Source organism: Ovis canadensis, chromosome 12, assembly GCF_042477335.2.
Source record: "Ovis canadensis isolate MfBH-ARS-UI-01 breed Bighorn chromosome 12, ARS-UI_OviCan_v2, whole genome shotgun sequence".
NCBI lineage: Eukaryota > Metazoa > Chordata > Mammalia > Artiodactyla > Bovidae > Ovis > Ovis canadensis.
In genome coordinates, this window is record NC_091256.1 from 47,633,742 (window position 1) to 47,660,952 (window position 27,211).

Consider the following 27,211-nt stretch of genomic DNA (forward strand, 5'->3'; position numbering starts at 1 on the left):
GAGAGGGAAGTGTCAAAGGTAAAGACCAGCGCTTCCCTGGTGGTCCAGTCGTTAAGACTCCACCTCCCGATGCAGGGGCCATGGATTCAGCCCGGGTCCAGGAAGATCCCACATGCTGAGGGACAACTAAGCCGTGTGTCACAACCACTAAGCCCATGCTCGAGAGATGGCAAGCCACAACTACTGAAGCCTGCAGGCTCTAGGGCCCATGCTCTCCACAACTAGAGAAAGCCTGCATGTAGCAAGAAAGACATAAAAATAAACATTTTAAACAAGGAAAAATATACTATAAAATATTTATTTAATAAAAAATAACTATAATCTATACAGTATTGAATAAAAAGTACAACAAATTATTTGCACTTCTTTCCAAAACCGCATACAGTACAACTTGCAAATTGGGTTCAACATTCTACAAATAGTACCACACACACCAAGATATGAACTTATTATTGTCTTAAATAAGTAAAGGCTCTGATTGTATACAACAAACTGTGACTTAAATTCCAGGGAAATACTGCTTTAGTTAACATGAATAGTTTGTACCACAGTCTATTTTATTTAAAAAATTAAATTCCTCAAACATCATTTTTCTACTTGTTTCTGAGTACACATTCCCTATGTAGCAAAATAAAACAAAGACAAAATACAAAATTAGAGGCTGCTGTTTATGATAGCGCTTCCTGTTTCCTTCCTTAGCTAGTGCTCTTCTCCTTTCATTTATTCACAAAGGAAGGTGACTGGAAAATGACTTATTCTTATCCTCATTCATTTGCTTCTAGAATTCTTGCTTACATAAATGAATATGTCAGTTTTGGAATCTTGACATTACTATTCAGTATTTACCTATGTCATTCTTAAAAAAGTTGACCTAGTTTTTTTTTTTTTTTTTTAAGATAAGGCAACAAAATTGGTTTTAAAATAGTTATGTCTCACATATGTGAGCAATCACTTGGTAGACTAATTTCCCAATTAAATGTACACAGAATAACATTTTTCAAGTAACTTGGAAATGGAATCAATAGCAATTCTTATTTTAAGCAGATATTTAAGATGATCATATGCAGGAACCAAGTCCATCCTAGTTCCTGTCCCACCAAAATAAAGAGGCTCAGTTTGTGAAAAAGACCTTGGAATAACCCAACAGTTAATGACACCTTTATCTTGGATAAGAAGGACAAATAATATAAATGCCATAAATGGAGATGAAGTTATTTTAAAAAGACTTTCCCATTTTATTTTGGAGATAAAAGGGAATGCAGATACAAAATGGACTAGTTATGCCTTTAGCCCACTTAGTAACTTTTCATCATAGATTTAATAGTCCTTCATACCAAAGAATAAAAGACAAGTAAACCTACCTTAAGTTTTCTGATTAGGTCACTTATATTATTAGTAGGCCTCAAAAGTTGCCTTATTTTTTAACTAAATTAGCTTCTCTGGGAAGCATATGAATAATGCAAAAATATACTTCTAAGAAAAATCAACACAAACACACAACAATCAAGATGGGCACTGAGAGTATTTACACAATGAATTTTTAAAAATAACTCAGAATTAACACATATTCTTTATAGAACACCAAACCAGGGCCGATGTTGTCATCTGTAGAAACAAACGCACATCAGTAACACGGACATGAGAACTAAGTTGAACAGAGGCAGATACTATTAGAACACTATTTTGATTCTGACTGTAACATCCTGTGGCCCATGAAGCCCTGGTCCCAACAGGCCAAGCATCTGGCTAATCAGACACAGAAGTAGAATACTTGACCTATGAAACACCAAACTCACTTGTGAGCACATGTACATTACCATGTGGTGCCTGACTGCTCTTGAGTCTTGGTTTTCAAAAGCAAGTTCACTGCTGAGGCAGGAAAAACACATTCTTAAATTGGCTCTCATAAGTATTCCAGGAAGTACACTTCATTTCTCAACGTTATTGTTACTCTGGGAAGACAAGGTATAGTCAACTGGCTGCTTTGAAGCCATGAAATGCATACTCATAAATATGTGTCTACACTTAAAAAAATTAAATACAGCCGGTTACAGCCGTTGTGCAGAATTCTTGCAATATGAAGCTCACTTGCAGTATGTTATGAGGGGGTCACTTGAGAACTTGATTCTGGATCTTCTTGCTTTCTATATTTCTTCATAATACTGACGGTACCATTAGCCAGGAAAACCACAGCGATGAGTGCAAAGTAACCAGCGTAGATGAAGAACTAAAGAGAGGGGAAGAAGTAATTTACAGAATTATCCACTGGAAGGTCAGCTCTTTTATTACATATATGTGAACAGACTCTATAATTAAAGATATGTTCAGTTTCTCAATACAATTCCAAAAAACACTGTGTGCTTACACAATGTGCCAGGCACTGAGGATACAGAGAGGCAGGACAGCATGGTGACACTGGAGCCAGACTGCCTCGGTGCCAATCCTGACTACCCACTTACCGGCTGTGTGGCCTGGATGGAGAGACTCAGTGTCTGAGCCTCCACTTCATTTAAAACCCATTTTGTAATTCATAATATATCCTGATTACAGAGTTGTTGGGAAGGAATAGTATTCTGTATGTAAATGCTTATTAACACAATGCTAATACTGTTAATATTGGTTTTCATTTTTGTTGCTGTTATAACTGAATCCTGGTCTCTACCCTCAAGCCGACTAACTCAAGCTGATATGAGGCCAAATTCTGAAGATCAAGAATTTCCACTCTCCCAGAAGAGGGCAGTAGAAGGTCAACTATATTCCATTGTAAGATAACTTTTTATAGGAATCTTCTCTAAGCCATTTTTTAATGTGATTATATGATTTATCAATATCATCACTTTCTTATTAAAATAACTTACTAAATACTGATAAGCTGGTTCATGGATCCAGTAAGCATGCCGCTCTAACCCTCTGCGTGCATGCTAAGTCGCTTCAGTCGTGTCTGACCCTTCGCGACCCCATGGACTGTAGCCCACCAGGATCCTCTGTTCATGGGGTTCTCCAGGCAAGAACACTGGAGTGGGTTGCCAATTCCTTCTCCAGGGGATCTTCCTGACCCAGGGATCGAACTCACTTAAGTCTCCTGCACTGACAGGCAGGTTCTCTACCACTAGCACCACCTGGGAAGCCTAACCCTCTGAGCCAAGTCCTTTAAAATGTGGATACATTTTCCTATAGGAAATCGGTTAATTAATCATGGCAGTCATGAGTTTAAGCACAGCCCACAAAATTATTATTCCACACATTTAAACCCACCACTTCTATAGCAAGATGACAAGCACTTATTCTCCTACCCTCCATCCCAAATGAAAGCACTTAACCCTTGAGAGGTCTTCCCGACATTCTTATTGCAGGCAGTAACTGGGAAACACATAAGTAATAATTACTTAAAAGACAGTAATAAACTCCCATTCCTCTGCTCTAACCACCTTTCCCCCGCCCTTTTCTGAGCCAGCATGATGCAAAGGGAGATGCGTAGGCTTTCGAGTCAGATGTTGCTTTGAATCCTGGTCCTGCCATACTATTATTGACCGTAACCTTAAACAACACATCTCTCAGATTCATTTTCTTGACGTCTAATCCTGATAGCAACCCTGCAAAATTCTATATAAAGTACCTGGCACACAGAAGGCACTCAGCACACATTATCTACTGTATCTCTTTTAGATCTCCTCGGTAAAAACAAAGTTAATTAACATGTCAGCTCTTTGTATTCTAGGAAAACTAATACGTAAGTGGGAAGAACAATGGAGATAGAATCTTTTGAGCTGAGATGAGTTGGAGTAGGCACTTTTTGATTCAATTGCCCATTTTGCTAAAGTACATCCCAAGCCCTATTTACAACTCACAATGAATGAAGCCATATACAACTATACAATTACAGAGTGAATAAACGTATTCACACGGTCTCTGGGTGTTTGTGCAGGTGTTTTCTCAACAGGTCATGTGTAATCCTAGTCATCAACAGCAAATCATTACCTTGGTATCTGGGTGGGGGGTGTTTAAAGAAGGGAGGAGACTCAGAGAGCTCTCAAGTGAAGCAGGCATCTCAAACATAGGATACAGTATTCCAGGCACAGAATTAAAAATGGAGGGAAATAATGGGTGAGGAAGCAGAAGGTCTGGGTCCAGATGGAACTAACACTACCTCTCAGCTCCACAAGGCTGGATAATCACACTCAGATGAGTTCTAGGGCCTCATCAAAGAGATGATGGTTTCAGTATCCTCCTGATAGAAAGGAACTAAGGGTGGGGGATAACTGAAGGAAGGAAAGAACACTTCTACTTTCGATTTTCTATCTGTCTCTATTGTTTGAATTTGTTTCCCTGAAGCATGCTCCACTTCTGTTACCCTGATCAGCCCACAACATCTTCAGTACTGGAACAGACCTTACCTGAGTGGTAATTTCCAAGCCAAGGCCACTGGCATCTACCACAATTAGAGTGAGCAGAGTCTGCAGTGCTAGGGCAATGAAAGTATTTACACCAAACACTAGGGCATAGCGCTCCATGCTGAGGTTTGCAGCAATCTGAAAACTTAAAAAATAAATAAAAAGAAGGCAAAGATAAGAATTACTTCAAGGATAGTTACATTTCTTATTTCAAATGTGAAGAGCAGCCCATACTCTTCTACTGTCAATTCCCTTCCCAACCAAGTGAAGAGTATTCTTTTGCTAAATGATATAAACCTCATGCAAATGTCTGAAAACAGCAGAAACATGAACGAGGAAATAAATGAAACTTGCCTAAATGCTTCCTCAAAAGAAAAACTGATAATGCACTTATGGTATAATGCTTCCTCCCATTTGCCCTTGAACCAGAAATTTAATTTGTAAAGAAACCAAAAAGTTAATCCTGTTACAGCTCTTCTGATGCTGCTTTGAATCGTAATACATACGTTGCTATTGTGATGAGTAACATGTAGATGATTCTGAAGACAACGTAGGATGCGTAGCACACCCAAATGTTACGCACAGTGTCCATGATATACACTGCAGCAGCAATCAGGAGAGAAAAGAGAGACAATGTCAATTCTCCCCAAGTGGACCAGGATATTTTTATGTAACCGACTGCAAACACTGCAACAGCACCTACAAAACAAAAACAGAAAAGTAATTACTCATTTTGCTAAACAAGCACTATTTCACTAAATGAAAAATTCACCTTAGATTAGGACATTTTAAGCTCTTTAAATTTCTAACCAGGGTAGTTCAAGATTATGGAGGCCCTTGAAAGTTAGGCAGAGATTTTTGGACCTGATGGAATAAATAGTATGAGAGAATAAATAGTATGATGGAATAAATAGTATGGAGAGATGATGAGAGACTGAATTAGGGCAGTGGGTAATGAGATGGAAAAGGAGGACATAGAACCAGGGGTGCTGCTAAGGGAAAGCTACTGAGGTGGATGCAGAGGCAAGAGTCAAAAAGAACCATCCTGCCTGTAGCCTGGCAACATGGCAGGATGGTTCATCTCTCCTCCCATCTGAGGGGCAGTTTATCACGTGGTCAAATGACGATGATGAGGATAATGAGAGCTAAATGGTATGGAGTGCTTTCTAAGTGCTGGTCACAGTTAAAAGTGTTCACAGAAGTCCTTTATGATCTTCTAAGACCTATGAGGTGGATCAACAAATTAGAATGGAACGATAGATGCTAATGGCCAAAGACAGGCTCTGAGTTCAAACCTTGACTTTACCACTGACCATCTATATGACCTTAGGCAAGTGATTAACATATCTTTCAACAGCTTCCTTAATTGGAAAATGGGGGTAATAACTGCAACAAAGGAATTTTGTGAGGACGCTGTTAATATACATAAAGTCATCAGAATGGCACCTGCAACACAACATATACTAGCTACTATTGTTAGAAAGTACTGAACAGTGCTGCTCAAAGCTTCACGCATGGCCAAAGCACGTGGTAAATCAGAGATAAAGGAAACTTGGGTAAGAAAACAATTTACAGGATCCTTACATTAGGTTTCCCAAAGGTTATAAATAATTCAAGCATGATATAGGATGCTCAGGGCTGGTGCACTGGGATGACCCAGAGGGATGGTATGGGGAGGGAAGTGGGAGGGGGGTTCAGGATGGGGAACACGTGTACACCAGTGGCGGATTAAAAAAAAATGTTGATGTATGCCAAAACCAATACAATACTGTAAAGTAATTAGCCTCCAATTAAAATAAATTTATATTAAAAAAAAGAATTCAAGTTTGTTATCATAGTACTCCCTGAACGTACACTTCTGAACTGTCATCCTAAATGATAAAATCAGAGCTCAAAGTAAACAAACCATTCTTTGAGGTTACTTCAAATTTGAGAGGGGAGAAAAACTGATCATGGTCAACTAAACTACCAGAGGACTCTCCCACCCAACCTGCCCTACCGCCCAGCACTGCTTACCCAGTAAGGTTGAAACGGCCTCCACACCGCCGTTATAGATAGCAGCATGGCGGGAAGGCATCACCTGCTCCCACAGGCCCTGTGCGTAGTTAATGACTTGAAAATAGCCGCAGGTGGAGAGGGCCCACCACACAGACCAGCAGAGCAGAGGGCGAGAGGAGTAGCACACCAGGAAATCATTCCACAGGACCTTCAGCACAAGGAGACGGTCTGGCTTGGATTCCTACCCAGAAAAAGGGAAGAAAGCAACTGGACAGAAAGCTGTTGTGTAGACTCAATTTTCTAGTCAGCAGACTTTTTTCTGTTTCCTTGAGAAAACCAATTGCTTCTTTCATATATGTTGTTGTTCAATTGCTTAGCTGTGTCTGACTCTTTGCAACCGCATGGATTACAGCATGCCAGGCTTCCCTGTCCTTCACTACCTCCCTGAGTCTGCTCAAACTCATGTCTATATGTGTTTATATATATATATATGTATGTGTGTGTGTGTGTGTATGAACTTCTCAGCAATTACATTTATTCCCTCTTGGGAGAAAAATATATTTTGCTTTAAATGTTCTATATACATTAGTACCTCCAGCAAATGATACATTGTTTACAAAATGAAGGTAGAAAGATGATCAGAGACTGCAGACATCAGTCAAAGGGAGATGACATTCCACATCTTCCCACACAGGGGCAAGCAGCATTAAGAACAAACAATAATTAGTAATCCCAGTAGGCTACGTGCATGGGGTGGCAAAGAGTCAGACATGACTGAAGTGACTTAGCATCCACCAGTAAGTCACTGTTCAGGTAGAGTTCATGAATGAGAACCTATCAGATTCACTGAAAGATAATGGTTAAAACAGAAGTCTTAGGAAAAAATAAACCAAAATATTAGCAGCAGTGCTCTCTCGGTAAGGGGGTAATCAGTGATTTTAATTTTCTCCCTTAAGTTTTTTTCCCCAGTATTTTTTACAGGAAACATTAATAATGAGGTAACAAAGCTATTATGCATGTAACTGAGTCAATCAAAACATGACTGAGCTATGTTCCATTATCCCTGGACTATGTCAAGAAGTCAGTGTGAGAGTCCAGACACCATATTCAAATATGCAATACAGTATTACTAACTACAGTCACCATGCTGTATATTACATCCCCACAACTTATTTATAACTAGAACTCAGTACCTTTCGACTCCCCTTTACCCATTTTTTTTCCATACAAACTTTTGGGCCAACTCCAATCATATCAAAGGTCAGTCTACCAAAAGTTGCCATTAAGTTCGGAACCTTGCTCAGAACATAGGAAATTTTGCAGCTAACACAAGAAGGCAAAATGAGAGAATCCAGAGACCAAGAGGAAGCTACCTATGAAGCAGCATTCAAGAGGAAGGATGTGCGGCAGAGGCACGTTACAGACTATCTACATGGACGGCAGCAGCGTGCATCAGGCCGCGAGCTGGCTGCCGGCCACGCCTTGCACATGCCGCTGCTGCTGCTCAGTCTCGTCGGCTGTGTCCACCTCTCTGCGACCCCAGGTACTGTAGCCTGCCAGGCTCCCCTGTCCGTGGGATTTTCTGAGCAAGAATACTGGACTAGGCAATTAGGGTTGTCATCCCCTCCTCTAGGGAGCCTTCCTGACCCAGGAATCGAACCCACATCTCCTGTGTCTCCTGCACTGCAGGCGGATCCTTTACCACTGAGCCACCGGGGAAGCCAGTCTTGAACATGAAACTTCCTTTATTTTAAAAAATTCAGGTATAACTGACCTTTGACATTGTATTAGTTTTGGGTGTGTAACAAAATAATTCTGTATTTGTACACATTGTGAAATGATCACCACAATAAGTATAGTCAACATCTGTCACCATATATAGCTGTAATTTTTTTCTTGTGATGAGAATTTTGAGATCTAGGAACTTTCAAATAAACAATACAGTATTACTTACTATAATCACCATGCTGTACCTTACATCCTCACAACTTAGTCACAACTGGGACTTAGAACATTTTGACTCCCCTTTCTTTACCCATTTGCCTATCCCCTAGCCCCTGCCTCTGGCGACCACCAATCTATTCTCTGTATTTATGAGCTTGAGGTTTTTTTGTTTTTAGTTTCCAAATATAAATGAGATCATATGATACTGGGTTGGCCAAAGGTTTGTTCAGATTTTTCCATACAAACTTTTTGCCCAACACAGTATTTTTGTGTGTCTTACTTCACTTAGCATCCATCCATGTCCATCCACGTTGTTGCAAATAGCAAGACCTCATTTGTTTTTCTGTGGCTGTATAATGTTCCCGTGTGTATATATATGTGAGCATACCACATTTTCTTTACCCATTCATCCACTGTTGGACACTTAGGTTGTATTCACATCTTGGCTATTATAAATAGTGCTGCAATGAACTGGTAGGTTTATCTTTTTGAGTTAGTGTTTCCATTTTCTTTGGGTATGTAGGCAGGAGTAGAACTGTTGGATCTTGTGGGTAGCTCGAGTTTTAATTTTTTGAGGAACTTCCACACAGTTTTTCATAGTGACAGCACCAATTTACATTTCCACCAACAGTGCAAAAAGGATTCCTTTTCTCCATACCCACACATTTCTTATTTTTTTTAAAACAGCCATCCTAACAGGTGTGAGGTGATAGCTCCTTGTGGTTTTGCTTTGCATTCCCCTGATTAGTGAGTGACTTAAGCACTTTTCATATGTACCTGCTGACCATCCAAACATCTTTGGAAAAATGTCTATTCAGATCTTCTGCCCATTTTTAAATTGGATTCTTTTTCTTTTCGCTCTTGAGTTGTATGAGTTCCTTATATATTTTGGATATGAACCCCTTATCAAACATGATTTGCAGATATTTTCTCCCATTCAATAGTTTGTCATTTGGTTGATGCTTTTCTTTGGCATGCAGAAGCTTTTTAGTGTGATGCTGTCCCACTTATTTTTTGCTTTTGTTGTCAAATTAAAAAAAAAAATCACTGCCAAGACAGATGTCAAGTTTACCACCTATGTTTTCTTCTAAGCATTCTTATGGTTTCAGGTTTTATATTCAACTATAAGCCATTTTATGTTAATTTCTGTGTAGCCCCTTCTCTTTAAACAGAACCTTTTAATAGTTATAGTTAAGTGTTTACAATATCAAGTTAAATAATTACTCTTTTCTTAGCTCAGTCATATATGCAGAAGATTTGTCTATAATCAAACAAGGATGAAAATTTTCGAGAATAAGTCTTCTGATAAGTGCTTTTGAAGGACACAATTCTAATTATTGCTATCAACAGTGAACAATTTTTTTTATGATGAAAGGAAGACTATTTCCTCAGCTATTGATATTTCACTATCCAAAATGGTAAAAATGTATACAATGAGGGACAGATAAAAGTACACCTGGTTTCAAGGGAAAGGAACCAAATATATATCATGGAAGAATGTTTGAGAGACTTTGGGAGACACAAGATTAGAATAGTGCAATACTGATGAACAACATTCAAAGGAAACAAGAACAAAAGGACAGAAGGAGGCACTTTTGAGGTGTGTTTATGAGTCAGCAATGATAGAGTTCTCTTCCAACAGAAAAGGCTTCTGGGACACACTTTCCTGCTCTGGCCTGCTGTGCACTTATCCTAGGAATATTCATTCTTGGCTCAGTCTGGTATCTCATAGAGCCCTAGTTCATAAGCCTGAAAGTGAAGCATTGGAAACCTGTTAAGAGTTGGCACAGAGATCTGCCTTTGGCTACTCTTTTTCAGGGGGAATGACACCTATCTGAGTTTCAAGGGCATTAAGCTGCAAAAGGGAGGGGGTACAACCATATACGGCTACACACCCTCCCCTCCATCCCAACTCAGACATATCTTGGCAGGGGTCCAACTGGAGACAATCAGAGGGAAAGGTTGTGACCACAAATGAGGGGGAAAAAAGTAGAAAAGGTCAAAAGACAGACTCTGTCCGTCACATAAGTCTCTCTCTGATTCCGGCTTTTAGCACTCAAGGCCAACCTGATGGGAAAGGCAAAGTCCTGCCCAACACAAACCTCCCATCAGTCATCTTTACCATTATGGTTTCAATTCTTTGGATTCTGAAAGCTATTCTGACTTGAAAAAACATAGAAAGATGAGCATTATATTAACAATGAGAAAAAAAACAAAGTTATAAAACATGTAGATTATACTTTTGTTTGCTATAAAATGTATATATACAACAGCAATGTTTAGAAAGGGCAATAAAATATTAACAGTGGTAATCTTTGCACCCAGCAGTTCAGATGACCTCCTTTTATGTAGCTTTCTGTATTGTTTACTTAAAAATTAAGTATGAATCTTCTAAATAAAATCAGTATAGAGATTCTCTTTTTCATCTTAAAATGATGTTTATTAGCCATATATTTTAAGAGGTGACTATTGAAATTAAGTAAATAAAGGCCATCTTCTCCCTAAAATGCTAAGATAACCTCACCAGAATAAGGATCATGAAATATTTCATAGATCTGCCTATTTACACCATCCCTCAGCTCAATTTTCACTTATCACATAGGCATCTTTTTTTTTTTTTGGCTGTACCACATGGTTTGTGGGATCTCAGTTCTCCAACCAGGGTTTGAACATGGGCCACAACAGCGAAAGCCAAGAATCCTAACCACTAAGCAACTAGGGAACTCCCCTTGGATCATCTAGTTTCAGATTTTATTTGAAGGTTTTGATGCCTTTTTTTTTAAGCTTGAGAAGTTACTTCTCTGCAACAAGGGAGTCTCTACTGTAGTGGTTAGGAGTCAACTAGGTCTGGGGTGGACATTTTGACTGCCACTTTCTAGGTGCCTTTGGGTAAGATAGTTAATGTAAGCTTCTTTTCCCTCCTCTGTAAAAGGGAGATAGTGACACTTTTTTTTTTTTAATTGAAGGATAATTGCTTTACAGAATTTGTTGTTTTCTGTCAAACCTCAACATGAATCAGCCATAGGTATACATGTATCCCCTCCCTTTTGAACCTGCCTCCCATCTTCCTCCCCATTCCACCCCCTAGGTTGATAAAGAGAGGCCCTGTTTGAGTTTCCTAAGACATACAGCAAATTCTCGTTGGCTATCTATTTTACACATAATGTAAGTTTCCGTATTACTCTCTCTCCATACATGTCACCCTCTCCTCCCCTCTCCCCATGTCCGTAAGTCTGTTCTCTATGTCTGTTTCTCCATTGCTGCCCTGCAAATAAATTCTTTGGTATCATTTTTTCTAGGGCTTCCCTCACAGCTCAGTTGGTAAAGAATCCGCCTGCAATGCAGAAGACCCTGATTCAATTCTTGGGTAGGGAAGATCCGCTGGAGAAGCGATAGTCTACCCACTCCAGTATTCTTGGGCTTCCCTTGTGGCTCAGGTGGTAAAGAATCCGCCTGTAATGCGGGATACCTGGGTTCAATCCCTGGGTTGGGAAGATCCCCTGAAGAAGGGAACGGCTACCCACGCCAGTATCCTGGCCTGGAGAATTCCATGGACTGTATAGTCCATGGGGTCACAAAGAGTTGGACACGACTGAGCGACCTTCACTTTTACTTTTCTAGATTTCATATACGTGTGTTAGAATATGGTATTTAACTTTCTCTTTCTGACTTACTTCACTCTGTATAACAGGTTCTAGGTTCATCCACCTTATTAGTACTGACTCAAATGCGTTCCTTTTTATGGGTAATCAGTTCAGTTCAGTTCAGTTGCTCAGTCGTGTCTGACTCTTTGGGACCCCATGAATCACAGCACGCCAGGCCTCCCTGTCCATCACCAACTCCCGGAGTTCACTCAGAGTCGCGTCCATCGAGTCAGTGACGCCATCCAGCCATCTCATCCTTGGTCATCCCCTTCTCCTCCTGCCCCCAATCCCTCCCAGCATCAGAGTCTTTTCCAATGAGTCAACTCTTCGCATGAGACGGCCAAAGTACTGGAGTTTCAGCTTTAGCATCATTCCTTTCAATGAGCACCCAGGACTGATCTCCTTTAGGATGGACTGGTTGGATCTCCTTGCAGTCCAAGGGACTGCAGCATCAAAGTCTTCTCCAATGAGTCAACTCTTTGCATGAGGTGGCCAGCAGTCCATTGTATATATCTACCACCACTTTCTTTATCCATTCATCTGTCGATGGACATCTAGGTTGCTTCCTTGTTCTGGCTATTGTAAATAGTGCTGCAATGAACAATGGGATACATGTGTCTTTTTCAGTTTTGGTTTACCCAGGGTATATGCCTAGGAGTGGGATTGCTGGGTCATATAGTGTTTTATTCCTAGTTTTTTAAGGAATCTCCACACCGTCTTCCCATAGTGGCTGTATCAATTTACATTCCCACCAACAGTGCAAGAATGTTCCCTTTTCTCCACATCCTCTCCAGCATTTCTTGTTTGTAGACTTTTTGATGATGGCCATTCTGACTGGTGTGAGGGGATATCTCACACCACACACATTTCTTCATCCATTCATCTGCCGATGGACATCTAGGTTGTTTATTGTAATAGCTAGATATGTAACAACTAGATATCTCACAACACACCTCACATATTATAGTTTTGATCTGCATTTCTTATAATAACGAGTGAAGTTAAGCACCTTTTCATGTGTTTGGTAGCCATCTGTATGTCTTCTTTGGAGGAATGTCTGTTGAGGTCTTTTTCCCACTTTTTGATCGGGTTGTTTTTCTGGTATTGAGTTGTATCAGTCGCTTGTATATTTTGGAAATTAATCCTCTGTCAGTTGTTTCATTTACTAATATTTTCTCCCATTCTGAGGGTTATCTTTTCACCTTGCTTATAGCTTCCTTTCCTGTGCAAAAGCTTTTAAGTTTAATCAGGTCTCACTTGTTTACTTTGTTTTTATTTCCATTACTCTATGAGGTGGATCAGAGAAGATCTTCTCTTAATTTCTGTCATTGAGTGTTCTATATTTTCCTCCAAGAGTTTTATAGTTACTGGTCTTATATTTAGATCTTTAATCCATTTTGAGTTTATCTTTGTGTATGGTGTTAGGACGTCTTCTAATTTCATTCTTTTACACGTAGTTGTCCACTTTTCCCAGCACCATTTATTGAAGAGGCTCTCTTTGCTTCATTGTATATTCTTGCCTCCCTTGTCAAAAATAAGGTACCCATAGGTGTATGGGTTTATTTCTGGGCTTTCTATCTTGTTTTATTGGTCTATATTTCTGTTTTTGTGCCAGTACCATACTGTCTTGATGAGTGTAGCTATATAGTATAATCTGAAGTCAGGAAGGTTGATTCCTCCAGCTCCATTCTTCTTTCTCAAGACTGCGTTGGCTATTTGGGGTCTTTTGTGTTCCCATATGAATTCTGTAATTTCTTCGTTCTAGTTCTGTGAAAAACGCTATGGGTAATTTGATAGGGACTGCATTGAATCTGCAGATTGCATGTGGTAGTATAGTCATTTCCAAAATATTGATTTTTCCTGCCCAGGAACATGGAATATCTCTCCCTCTGTTTATGTCATCTTTGATTCTTTCATCAGTGTCTTATAATTTTCTGTGTACAGTTCTTTTCTCTCCTTAGGTAAATTTATTCCCAGATATTTTATTCTTTTTGTTGCAATGGTGAACGGGACTGACTCCTTAATTTTTTTGATTTTTTGTTAGTATATAGAAATGCAAATGATTTCTGTGTATTGATTTTATATCCTGCGAGTTTGCTAAATTCACTGATTAGCTCTAGTAATTTCCTGATACTATCTTTAGGGTTTTCTATGGACAGTATCATGTCATCTGCAAACAGTGAGAGCTTTACTTCTTCTTTTCCGATTTGGATTCCTTTTCTTTTTTTTCTCTGATTGCTGTAGCCAGGACTTCCAGAACTATGTAGTGGTGAAAGTGGACACTCTTAGGGGGATCGTAGGGGGAATGCTTTCAGTTTCCCACCACTGAGAATAATGTTTGCTGTAGGTTTATCATATATGGCCTTTACTATGTTGAGGTAGGTTCCTTCTATGCCTACTTTTTGAAGAGTTTTAATTATAAATGGGTGCTGAATTTTGTCAAAGGCTTTTTCTGCATCTATTGAGATGATCATATGATTTTTATCTTGCAATTTGTCAATATGGCATATCACACTGATTGATTTGCACATATTGAAGAATCCTTGTAACCCTGGAATAAACCCAAACTGATCATCGTGTATAAGCTTTTTGATGTATTGATGAATTCTATTTGTTGAAATTCTGTTGAGGATTTTTGCATCTATGTTCATCAGTGACATTGACCTCTAGTTTTCTTTGTGTTGTCTTTGGTTTGGATATCACAGTGATGGTGGCCTCGTAGAATGTTTGGAAGTGATCCTTCCTCTGCAATTTTTTTAAAGAGTTTTAACAGGCATAAGCTCTTCTCGAAATGTTTGACAGAATTCTCCATCTGGTCTGGAGCTTTTGTTTTTTGGGAGATGTTTGTTCACAGCTTCAATATCAGTGCTTGTAATTGGGTTGTTCAAAATTTCTATTTCTTCCTGTCTCAGTCTTGGAAGATTGAACTTTTCTAAGAATCTGTCCATTTCTTCCAGGTTATCCATTTTATTGCCATAGAGTTGTTCATGGACCACAGCCTTGTCTAACTCAATGAAATTAAGCCATGCCGTGTGGGGCCACCCAAGACTGTTGGGTCATGGTGGAGAGGTCTGACAGAATGTGGTCCACTGGAGAAGGGAATGGCAAACCACTTCAGTATTCTTGCCTTGAGAACCCCATGAACAGTATGAAAAGGCAAAAAGATAGGATACTGAAAGAGGAACTCCCCAGGTCAGTAGGTGCCCAATATGCTACTGGAGATCAGTGGAGAAATAACTCCAGAAAGAATGAAGGGATGGAGCCAAAGCAAAAACGACATCCAGTTGTGGATGTGACTGGTCATAGAAGAAAGGTTTGATGCTGTAAAAAGCAATATTGCATAGGAACCTGGAATGTCAGGTCCATGAATCAAGGCAAATTGGAAGTGGTCAAACAGGAGATGACAAGAGTGAACGTTGACATTCTAGAAATCAGCGAACTAAGATGGACTGGAATGGGTGAATTTAATTCAGATGACCATTATATCTACTACTGTGGGCAGGAATCCCTTAGAAGAAATGGAGTAGCCATCATGGTCAACAGAAGAGTCCAAAATGCAGTACTTGAATGCAATCTCAAAAATGACAGAATGATCTCTCTTCGTTTCCAAGGCAAATCATTCAATATCAGGTAATCCAAGTCTATGCCTCAACCAGTAACACTGAAGAGGCTGAAGTTGAACAGTTCTATGAAGACCTACAAGACCTTCTAGAACTAACACCCCAAATAGATGTCCTTTTCATTATAGGGGACTGGAATGCAAAAGTAGGAAGTCAAGACATACCTGGAGAAACAGGCAAATTTGGCCTTGGACTACAGAATGAAGTAGGGCAAAGGCTAATAGAGTTCTGCCAAGAGAATGCACTGGTCATAGCAAACACCCTCTTCTAACAACCCAAGAGAAGACTCTACACATGGACATCACCACATGGTCAACACCGAAATCAGACTGATTATATTCTTTGCAGCCAAAGATGGAGCAGCTCTATACAGTCAGCAAAAACAAGACCAGGAGCTGACTGTGGCTCAGATCATGAACTCCTTATTGCCATATTCAGACTGAAGTTGAAGAAAGTGGAGAAAACCACTAGACCATTCAGGTATGACCTAAATCAAATCTGTTATGACTACACAATGGAAGTGAGAAATAGATTTAAGAGACTAGATCCGATAAACAGAGTGCCTGATGAACTATGGATGGAAGTTCATGACATTGTTCAGGAGATAGGAATCAAGACCATCCCTAAGAAAAAGAAATGCAAAAAAGCAAAATGGCTGTCTAAGGAGGCCTTACAAATAGCTGTGAAAAGAAGGGAAGCAAAAAGCAATGGAGAAAAGGAAAGATATACCCGTTTGAACGCAGAGTTCCAAAGAATAGCAAGGAGAGATAAGAACGCCGTCTTTAGCAATCAATGCAAAGAAATAGAGGAAAACAATAGAATGGGAAAAACTAGACATCCTTTCAAGAAAATTAGAGATACCAAGGGTACGTTTTATGCAAAGATGAGCTTAATAAAGGACAGAAATGGTAGGGACCTAACAGAAGCAGAAGATATTAAGAACAGGTGGCAAGAATACACAGAAGAACTGTACAAAAAAAGATCTTTGCAACCCGGATAATCACGATGGTGTGAACACTAACCTAGAGCCAGACATCCTGGAATGTGAAGTCAAGTGGGCCTTAGAAAGCATCACTACGAACAAAGCTAGTGGAGGTGATGGAATTCCAGTGGAGCTATTTCAAATCCTGAAAGATGATGCTGTCAAAGTGCTGCACTCAATATGCCAGCAAATTTGGAAAACTCAGAAGTGGCCGCAGGACTAGAAAAGGTCAGTTTTCATTCCAATCCCAAAGAAAGGCAATGCCAAAGAATGCTCAAACTACCGCACAATTGCACTCATCTCACACGCCAGTAAAGTAATGCTCAAAATTCTCCAAGCCAGACTTCAGCAACTCATGAACCATGAACTTCCAGATATTCAATAACTTCAGATATTCAGTAACTTTCAGATACTCTGGTTTTAGAAAAGGCAAAGGAACTAGAGATCAAATTGCCAACATCTGCTGGATCATCACAAAAGCAAGAGAGTTCCAGAAAAACATCTATTTCTGCTTTATTGACTATGCCAAAGCCTCTGACTGTGTGGATCACAATAAACTGTGGAAAATTCTCAAAGAGATGGGAATACCAGACCACCTGTCCTACCTCTTGAGAAATCTGTATGCAGGTCAGGAAGCAACAGTTAGAACTGGACATGGAACAACAGACTGGTTCCAAATAGGAAAAGGAGTACATCAAGGCTGTATATTGTCACCCTGCTTATTTAACTTCTATGCAGAGAACATCATGAGAAATGCTGGGCTGGAAGAAGCACAAGCTGGAATCAAGATTGCTGGGAGAAATATCAATAACCTCAGCTATGCAGATGACACCACCCTTATGGCAGAAAGTGAAGAGGAACTAAAAAGCCTCTTGATAAAAGTGAAAGAGGAGAGTGAAAACGTTGGCTTAAAGCTCAACATTCAGAAAACGAAGATCATGGCATCTGGTCCCATCACTTCATGGGAAACAGATGGGGAAACAGTGGAAACAGTGTCAGACTTTATTTTGGGGGGCTCCAAAATCACTGCAGATGGTGACTGCAGCCATGAAATTAAAAGACGCTTACTCCTTGGAAGGAAAGTTAGGACCAACCTAGATAGCATATTCAAAAGCAGAGACATTACTTTGCCAACAAAGGTCCGTCTAGTCAAGGCTATGGTTTTTCCAGTGGTCATGTATGGATGTGAGAGTTGGACTGTGAAGAAAGCAGAGCACTGAAGAATTGATGCTTTTGAACTGTAGTGTTGAAGAAGACTCTTGAGAGTCTCTTGGACTGCAAGGAGATCCAACCAGTCCATCCTAAAGGAGATCAGCCCTACGATTTCTTTGGAAGGAATGATGCTGAAGCTGAAGCTCCAGTACTTTGGCCACCTCATGTGAAGAGTTGACTCATTGGAAAAGACTCTGATGCTGGGAGGGATGATTGGAGTCAGGAGGAGAAGGGGACGACAAAGAATGAGATGGCTAGATGGCATCACCAACTCGATGGACATGAGTTTGAGTGAACTCCAGGAGTTGGCTATGGACAGGGAGGCCTGGCGTGTTGCAATTCATGGGGTCGCAAAGAGTAGGACATGACCGAGCAACTGAACTGAACTGAACTAAACCATCACTATGGGCTTCCCTGATAGCTCAGTTGGTAACGAATCCACCTGCAATGCAGGAGACCCCAGTTCAATTCCTAGATTGAGATGATCTGCTGGAGAAGGGATAGGCTATTCACTTCAGTATTCTTGGGCTTCCCTTGTGGCTCAGCTGCTAAAGAATCTGCCTGCAATGTAGGATACCTGGGTTCAATCCGTGGCTTGGGAAGATCCCTTGGAAAAGGGAAAGGCTACCCTCTCCAGTATTCTGGCCTGGAGAATTCCACGGACTCTGCTGTCCATGGGGTCGCAAAGAGTCAGACAGGACTGAGCGACTTTCACATTCACTATCACTATTCTGAAATCTTTTCCAGGTAGTTTGCCTATTTCCTCTTCATTTATTTGGATTTCTGTGTTTCTAGTTTGTTCCTTCATTTGTACAGTATTTCTCTGCCTTCTCATTTTTTTTTTTAACTCTTTGTGTTTGAGGTCTCCTTTTCCCAGGATTCAGGGTTGAATTCTTTCTTCCTTTCGGTTTCTGCCATCCTAAGTTTGGCCCAGTGGTTTGTGTAAGCATTGTATAAGATGAGATTTGTGCCGAGTTTTGTTGTTGTTGTTGTGCTGTTTTTCCTCTCATGGGCAAGGCTGAGTGAGGTGGTAATCCTGTCTGCTGATGGTTCAGTTTGTAGTCTTGTTTTGTGTGTTGTTTGGATGATGCCAGGTCTTATATTCTGGTGGTTTCCTTTGTGTGAGTTCTCACTATTTGATACCCCCTAGGGTTAGTTCTCCAGTACTCTTGCTTGGAAAATCCATGGATGGAGGAGCCTGGTGCACTGCAGTCCACGGGGTCGCTAAGAGTCGGACACGACTGAGCGACTTCACTTTCACTTTTCGCTTTCAGGCACTGGAGAAGGAAATGGCAACCCACTCCAGCCTTCTTGCCTGGAGAATCCCAGGGACGGCGGAGCCTGGTGGGCTGCCGTCTATGGGGTCACATAGAGTCGGACACGACTGAAGCGACTTAGCAGCAGCAGCAGCAGCAGCAGCAGCAGGATTAGCTCTCTGGTAGTCTAGGTTCTTGGAGTCAGTGTTCCCACTCCAAACGCTCAGGGCTTGATCTCTGGTCAGGAACGAAGATTCCACAAGTGGTTTGTTATGGCATTAAATGAGATTAAAACAAATACCTCAAAACAAGAAACCAAAGATTAACCCCAGACAAATGGCAGTTACAAAATCAGGCAAATAATAATTAAAATAATGGAGTATACACATATACATATACACCTATAAGCAAAATCAAAACAGTCCAACAAAAATAAAGTACAATAGATTGACCCAGTGAACAAACGAAACCAAAAATTATATCTACCAGTTAAGACCAAAACTAACTAAAGCACAAACTGGAAAACAAAACTAAGGCAAGGTGCCGAGCAGAGAATAAAGCAAAGAAAACAAAACTAACAAATATTTTGAGAGGAAAGGAAAGAAAGAAAAGAAAGAATAGATATGCAAAGTTAAATACAGGTAGATATACATTAAAGATTAACTGCAAGGGGAAAATAAAGTAGGAAAAACAAAGGAATAAATGTAGAAAAAATAATAATAGGCTTAAAAAATTAACAAAAGAAAAAAGAAGAACAACAAAAAAACAAAACTCTACAGGAATGCAAAAGCCCAATGTACAGGCAGAGTTTATAAGAACAATAAAAACTATGACAGAAAAAAAGAAAAAAATATTCAAAAGCTTAATTAGATTTCATAGTGTCAATAAAATCAACAACTACAATGGGGGGCAGGGGGTGGGGAGGGAAGAAAAGAAAAAAGAAAAAAAATCCAAAGGAAACTACAGAACAAGTGAATAATAAATTTTTTGCTTGAGTCACTGGTGTCAGGGTCCTTCTCTTGCTGGGAGTCAACAGTCCACCTCACCTCCCTAGGATGCCCTCCAACACTGTGCTGGTGGTCTCTGTACCTGCTGTGGGAACAGCTCAGATTCTAATCTGGTCCTACTCCTGTGTGTTCTTGCCTCCACACAGAACTATCAGAACCAGTGTGTTTTTCTTTGTGGGAGCTCATGATGTGCTTTTATATAAGGGCTTCCCTGGTGACTCAGACGGTAAAGCGTCTGCCTGTAATGCGGGAGACCCGGGTTCAATTCCTGGGTTGGGAAGATCCCCTGGAGAAGGAAATGGCAATCCACTCCAGTACTCTTGCCTGGAAAATCCCATGGACGGAGGAGCCTGGTAGGCTACAGTCCATGGGGTCGCAAAGAGTCTGACACGACTGAGCAACTTCACTAGACAGTCTGCCTAGTTGATGGTGTGGATTGAATCTGCAGCTTGTATAGCTGGTGGGAAGGTTTTGGGTCTTCTTCCTTAGCCACACTGCCCCTGGGTTTCGAGTGTGGTTTTATTTCTACCTCTGCATGTGGGTAGTCCACTGGGGTTTGCTCTTGCAGCTGCCCTGGAGGACCTGGGTCTGCCCCAGTGAGGGCCAGGTGTGGAGGTGGTGCAGCTCCTTGGGTCACAGGGGTTCTGGCAGCACCAGGTACTCAGGGGAGTTGGTAGCTATGGCAGCAGAAAATATAGTGCTCTAGAAGGGTATGGCAACCAGTATTGGCCAATACACTCCAGTATTCTGAGCTGGAGAATGCCCCTGACAGAGAAGCCTGGCAGGCCACAGTACACAGGGTTGCAAAGAATTGGACATGACCGAAGCAACCCAGCATGCACAGACACCAGACCTTTTTTGCCTGTGGCAGCTCTGCCCCAGTGAGGGTTGAGCATGAAGGTGGCACAGCTGCTTGGGTTGCAGGGACCCTGGCGGCACCAAGTGCAGGGATATGGACTGCCTCAGCCGTAGGAGTTAGGACCCTAACAGAGTCTTTTTTCAAGCCTCTGGTAGCTGGCGATCAGGAGGCCTCTTTGGCTAGTCTTCCTCTGTAGCTCCGCCCGTTCAGGCACTTAAGAGGACTCCCTTGCCTGTGTTCAGTTTGTCAGGCACATAGAGGGTCCCCCCTGGCTGGGGTCCTACTCTGTAGATTGGTATCTCCGTCATTTAAAGGAGCACCCTGGGTGGGGTCCTGCTCTGTAGTTCAGTGTGTCAGGCATTTGAAGGGCCAGCCTCTCTATTGTTCAACTGCCAGTGCTGGCATGTGGGGAGAGAGAGGCTATGGTGATGGCTCCACCCCCTACGCATGACTCAGCAGTACTGCCTTGATTCCATGGCTGCCTGACTTTCCTCCACTGGCATTTTCCACCACAATCTCCTCCTTCACATCTCCTTGGTCTGTCTCTCCACAGTCAACAGCAGCCCTCGCCCTGGGATTGCTCCACAATCCCTATACTCCAGCGCCTACCTGCTGTGCCTTCTAGGGGACCTGCATCCCTGCCCGGGGTATGTATGGCTGTGGGAAGGACTGTCTAATTCTCATTCCATTTGTGCGTGTGTGTGTGTGTGTGTGTGTGTGTGTGTTAGTTGCTCAGTCGTGTCCGAATCTTTGCAACTCCATGGACTATAGCCCGCCAGGCTCCTCTGTCCATGGAATTTTACAGGCAAGGATACTTGAGTGGGTTGCCATTTTCTTCTCCAGGGGATCTTCCCAACCAGGGATTGAACCCAGGTATCCTGCACTGCAAGCAGATGCTTTACTATCTGAGCTACTAGGGAAGTCCTCATTCCATTTAGGCTGCCACAGGTCGGCTGTTTCACTCTCAATCTTAAATGTTTCACGTTTGACTCAGACAATTGCCCCTTTGTGGGGATCAGACCCCTGCTTCAGTTCCCCCACCCACTGAGGGCAGGTCCAGTCCTACTAACACTCCTGCTTTTCTCCCTAGTTCCTTCGTCCTACCAAGTTTTGTGTGGTTCTATACACTCTTTTCCGTGGGTCAGGTAGTTCTGTCCACTCTCAGCTGGTGTTCTGCATGCACTTCCGTGTCTAAGGGTGTATTCCTGATGTATCCATGGACAGAGATGTACCCCATGTCCACCCTACTTCTCTGCCATCTTGTCTCTCTGACACATTTATCACAGAGGTTTAGAAACAGTAATTTTAATAAGAATGAGATAATGAATCTGAGGTTTGGGGCACAGTATCTGGTACCCACATCAAAATATATGGGAGCTAAGATCAGCAGCATACTTATCTACACTCAGATGAGAAAAATTCCCAAATCTTAGGGTTTTTTTTTAACTGTAAAATGGAAATTAATGCTTACTTCAACAGGTTATTACCTAGATAAGTATTATTCAGTATGTAACAAGTGTTCAGTAAATGTTGGTTTCCTTTATATTCTGTTTATCATGACTCACTAATGCAATCAACAAATAGTCCTCAGTCAGTCAGTCCAGTCGCTCAGTCGTGTCCGACTCTTTGCAACCTCATGAACCGCAGCACTCCCTGTCCATCACCAACTTCCAGAGTCCACCTAAACTCATGTCCATTGAGTCGGTGATGCCATCCAACCATCTCATCCTCTGTCGTCCCCTTCTCCTCCTGCCCTCAATCTTTCCCAGTATCAAGGTCTTTTCAAATGAGTCAGCTCTTCACATCAGGTGGCCAAAGTATTGGAGTTTCAGCTTCAACATCAGTCCTTCCAACACCCAGGACTGACCTCCCTTTAGGATGGACTGGTTGGATCTCCTTGCAGTCCAAGGGACTCTCAAGAGTCTTCTCCAACACCACAGTTCAAAAGCATCAATTCTTCAGTGCTCAGCTTTCTTTATAGTCAACTCTCACATCCATACATGACTACTGGAAAAACCATAGCCTTGACTAGATGGACCTTTGTTGGAAAAGTAATGTCTCTGCTTTTGAATATGCTATCTAGGTTGGTCATAACTTTCCTTCCAAGGAATAAGCGTCTTTTAATTTCATGGCTGCAATCACCTTCTGCAGTGATTTTGGAGCTCAAAAATATAAGGTCAGCTGAGTGCCCACAATCTGTCTGTCAATGTTCTAGACACTGGTGACACAAAAGGAAAGTTCATGAAATTTACACTAGAGTAAGGGAGATAGACGATAAATATACACATAATAAGATAAATATACACATATAAGAGACCTTACAGTAGGAATACTATAGAAAGACAGTAAACAGGGAATGGGCTAGCAAGCGACTTTGGTATGGAGAAGCAATGATTGCTAAGAATGTTAGATGGCTTTCTAAAAAGCGGATGTCTGAGTTGAGACCTGAGTGACATAAAAGAACCAGCCATGGAAATAAGAGTGAAAGGCAGTCCTGACTGAGAGAACCTCCTGAATGAAATTCTGAGGTGAGAAAAGCTTGATGTGTTTCAGCCCAATTAAGAGATAAGGTCAGAGGGGCTGGCAAGGAGCCAAACTGTATGAGGTCTCATAGGCCAGGATGAGAATTTTGGATTTTCTTCTACATCCAATAGGAAAATGTGGATGAAGATAATTAGGGTTTAATGCCTAAACTATGAAGATTTAAGACAAGGGCTGACAATTGCAATTAAATTACTTCTATGGTATTAATTATGTATCCCTACATATATGGGCTGGACAGAAAGAAGTTGTTCATGGTACGCCTGGGAAGCAGAAGAGAAACGACAGAGTGCCTTCACATCAACCAGCTCACAAAACACAGGACTCTAGTCACAGAGAGCTTCATGACCAACTGGCTTAACATTCTCTGCATTTAGGGATAGCCTAACTCAGTTAAAGAAAAATAATTTGTGAATTAGTACCAGTACCAGACCCTCATAACTCTTTTTATAAGGCCAGAATACCAGGGATAACTAATTCAAAGGGAAAATGAAAGATTATTTATGGCCCCACAAATAAATATCTTGGTGAAGGTACAAATCTGTTCTTGATTATTCATATCTAATGATAAAGATAATAATAAAAATTACCATATATTGATTGAAGTGAAGTGAAGTCACTCAGTCGTGTCCGACTCTTTGCGACCCCGGGGACTATAGACTACCAAGCTCCTCTGTCCATGGGATTCTCCAGGCGAGAATACTGGAGTGGGTTGCCATTTCCTTTTCCAGGGGATCTTCCCAACTCAGGGATCGAACCTGGGTCTCCTGCATTGCAGGCAGACGCTTTACCCCCTGAGTCACCTACTGAGTTACCTACTTACAAATACTAACTTGAAACTTCTACATGGATGTATTTAATACTTGAAATAGCCCTATGAGGTAGGTATATGAACAAAGGAACTAACAGCCACAAAGAATTAAGAAACCTGCCCAAGATCACCCTGCTGCTAAGTACCAGTACTGCAGACTGCCTTTCTTCCTCAAAATCTGCTACCCTGTGCTGTGCTGCAACAGATAATCTTGAGTATACATTGAAAATATTTATTTTGCTTCTGTCACTGTTTTACAGAACTCAAACACACATGCACACACAGCACACAGATACACACAGAATTCTTCCTAACAGTAAAATGCGTCACTCTACAAATAAAAGTACTGCTGTATTAATAGTTCCCAATACTTATCTCTAAAATGAAAAGGTGATGTGATCTAAAGTCCCTTTAACATGCTCTAATTGTTCTATGACTTGTGGTTAGAATCACTTCTAACTCTAAAATTTTATAATTCTTCAGCATGTCAAGTACTGACATCTTGCATATCTACAAATAATAAATATCAAGGTGGTCTAGGACATAATTTTTTAAACCTTAGATTTCAAGTGATTGCTGCTGCTGCTGAGTCGCTTCAGTCATGTCTGACTCTTTGCAACCCTATGGATTGTAGCCTGCCAGGCTCCTCTTTTCATAGGATTCTCCAGGCAAGAACAGTGCAGTGAGTTGTCATTTCCTTCTCCATGGGATCTTCCTGACCCAGGGATCGAACACACATCTCTTACATTTTCTGCACTGGCATACAGGTTGTTTACCACCTAGCACCACCTGGGATGCTAGTCATTAGTAGGTAATAAAATCAATTTAGTGAGCAGTGATCACATTATAAAAAACAAATGGAATGTCAGACAACCACTGTGCTGTAAAACTTTTGTTTCATAGATGACTTTGAAGGGTTCAAGACTTTTGTGGAGGAAGTAACTACAGATGTGGTAGAAATAGCAAGAAAACTATAATTAGAAATGAAACCTTAAGTTGTAAATGAAATTTCATAATAAACTTAAATGGATAAAAGCTACTTCCAATGGATCAGCAAAGAAACTGGTTTCTTGAGGTGGACTCTACTCCTGGTAAAGATGCTGTGAAGACTGCTGACGTGACTACAGGGATCTAGAATATCACATACACTTAGTTCATAAAGCAGGGTTTAAGAGGATTGACTTCAATTTTCAAAGAAGTTCTACTATGAGTGAAATGCTATCGAACAGCACTGGTGCTGCAGAAAAATCATTCCCGAAGGAAGTCAATCAAGTGGCAAACTTCACTGTTGTCTCATTTTAAGAAATTGCCACAGTGACCTCTACCTTCGGCAACCATCACCCTGGTCAGTCAGCAGCCATTAACATTATGGCAAGACCCTCCACCAGCAAAAAGATTACAACTCACTGAAGGCGCAGATGATGGTTGGCATTTTTTTTAGCAATAATGTAATTTAAAATTTAGGCATGTATACTGTTTACACATAATGCTACTGTACAATTAACAGACTACAGTATAGCATAAAAATAACTTTTATATGCACTGTGAAACCAAAAAAAATTGTGTGACTTTGTTTTATTATGTGATATTTGCTTTATTTCAGTGGTCTGGAACCAAACCTGCAGTATCTTTGAGTTATGACTGCACTGCACATAATTTTCATCAGAGAAGAGGAAGATAAGCTCCTATTCTTAAATACTTCGGACTTCATTTCTGGAAGTAGACATTCATGATTTACTGGCGTCATTTCACCTATTCATTTAGACAACATATTCTGAGAGGCTTTCTTTATATACCAAGTTCTGAAGACAAAAAGTTGAAGAAGAGATAGACATTTCTGTGGCTTCTAAGATATCTCCAACATGAGCAATATATTGAATCAGTTTGACCTGAGAGGTTATGGGTCACAAAGAGTTAGACACAACTGAGCAACTAACACACGTTCCAAAGGAAAATACATTTTTCATCCCTCATACAAATCAATGTTATCTTGAATGAATAAATGGAACCAATGAAGCAATTTGAGATAAAACCAGAATCCAAATGAACTGTTGGATTTCTATCTGTTGGGTTTCCATCTGTTTTTTACCACCGGTCTAGCGCCAGACCGGCACTACAGGCTGCGCTTACCTGTTCCTCCACTGGTGGCTCCTCCGGATTTAGAGGGATTTTTGATTCAACGTCCTCACACTGTGGAAGGTGGTTAGAAGCTGCGGTATCAGTAGCAACGCCACCATTGTGTACCTTGATGCCATTTGTCCCCTGGCAGGAGGGAGGAACGTGGTGAAAGAAAAGGCTTTTCTGTGGCATAGGCAGAAACCAGGCCACAGCGAAGGCCACAGAAACACAGGTGAGAGAGATGACATTCAGGCTGAACAGGGACCAGGATGCCACTGAGACAAGGATCTGCCCCAGGACAGAGCCCACTGTGAAGCCCACCAAGGTGGCACTTCGACAGTAGCTCGTGACTTTCTGGTACATGCTCAGGTCTACCACACTGTAGATGTAGGAGTAGTAGGCAATTTCAGTGGCAGTGGCGATGCCATAGAAGAATTCCAAGAACTGAATGGCCAGCAGTCCCTGGGCATAGAGCAGCATGAACCACGTAACAATAAGGCTGAGTCCCTGGAGCAGAACGACAGGCTTATAGCGGAGGTAGTCTGTGGCAAGGAACACAGGAAACAGCAGCACCAGGTACGAGTAAGTCCATACTGGATATATTTCATTGAAGACCTGGTAGAAAAAGGATAAAACCCTGTTAGTGACCTCAAACAAACTGGAATATTCATAACAATTTATTCTTATAAAACAATCTACCATAACCTCAAAGATCTCATTCTTAGCAAACAAAGAAATCTCATCAACAATTCTGAGAACTGTTTGGAATTCACTTCCCTGTTTCCATCCCATCATCTCTTCTTAATATCTTCCCTATTCATCGAGGCC

At 41.0% G+C, this 27,211-nt stretch overlaps 1 protein-coding gene across 2 annotated transcripts in view; it reads right to left on the minus strand.

Annotated features, from left to right (window-relative positions):
- Positions 1-282: 282 nt before the first annotated feature.
- The window catches only part of SLC19A2 (solute carrier family 19 member 2), a 34,683-nt gene continuing 7,754 nt past the window's right edge, over positions 283-27,211 (minus strand). The window contains exons 2-6 of one of the 2 annotated variants that reach the window (XM_069545598.1): positions 26,396-26,998; positions 6,408-6,630; positions 4,898-5,090; positions 4,395-4,536; positions 283-2,227 (exon numbers count right to left, since the gene is read on the minus strand). In XM_069545598.1, the coding sequence (XP_069401699.1) occupies positions 2,099-2,227; positions 4,395-4,536; positions 4,898-5,090; positions 6,408-6,630; positions 26,396-26,998 (1,290 nt within the window). In that variant the 3' untranslated portion in view covers positions 283-2,098. The remainder of the gene's footprint in view (positions 2,228-4,394; positions 4,537-4,897; positions 5,091-6,407; positions 6,631-26,395; positions 26,999-27,211) is intronic. The other variant, XM_069545596.1, reaches the window with a different exon arrangement.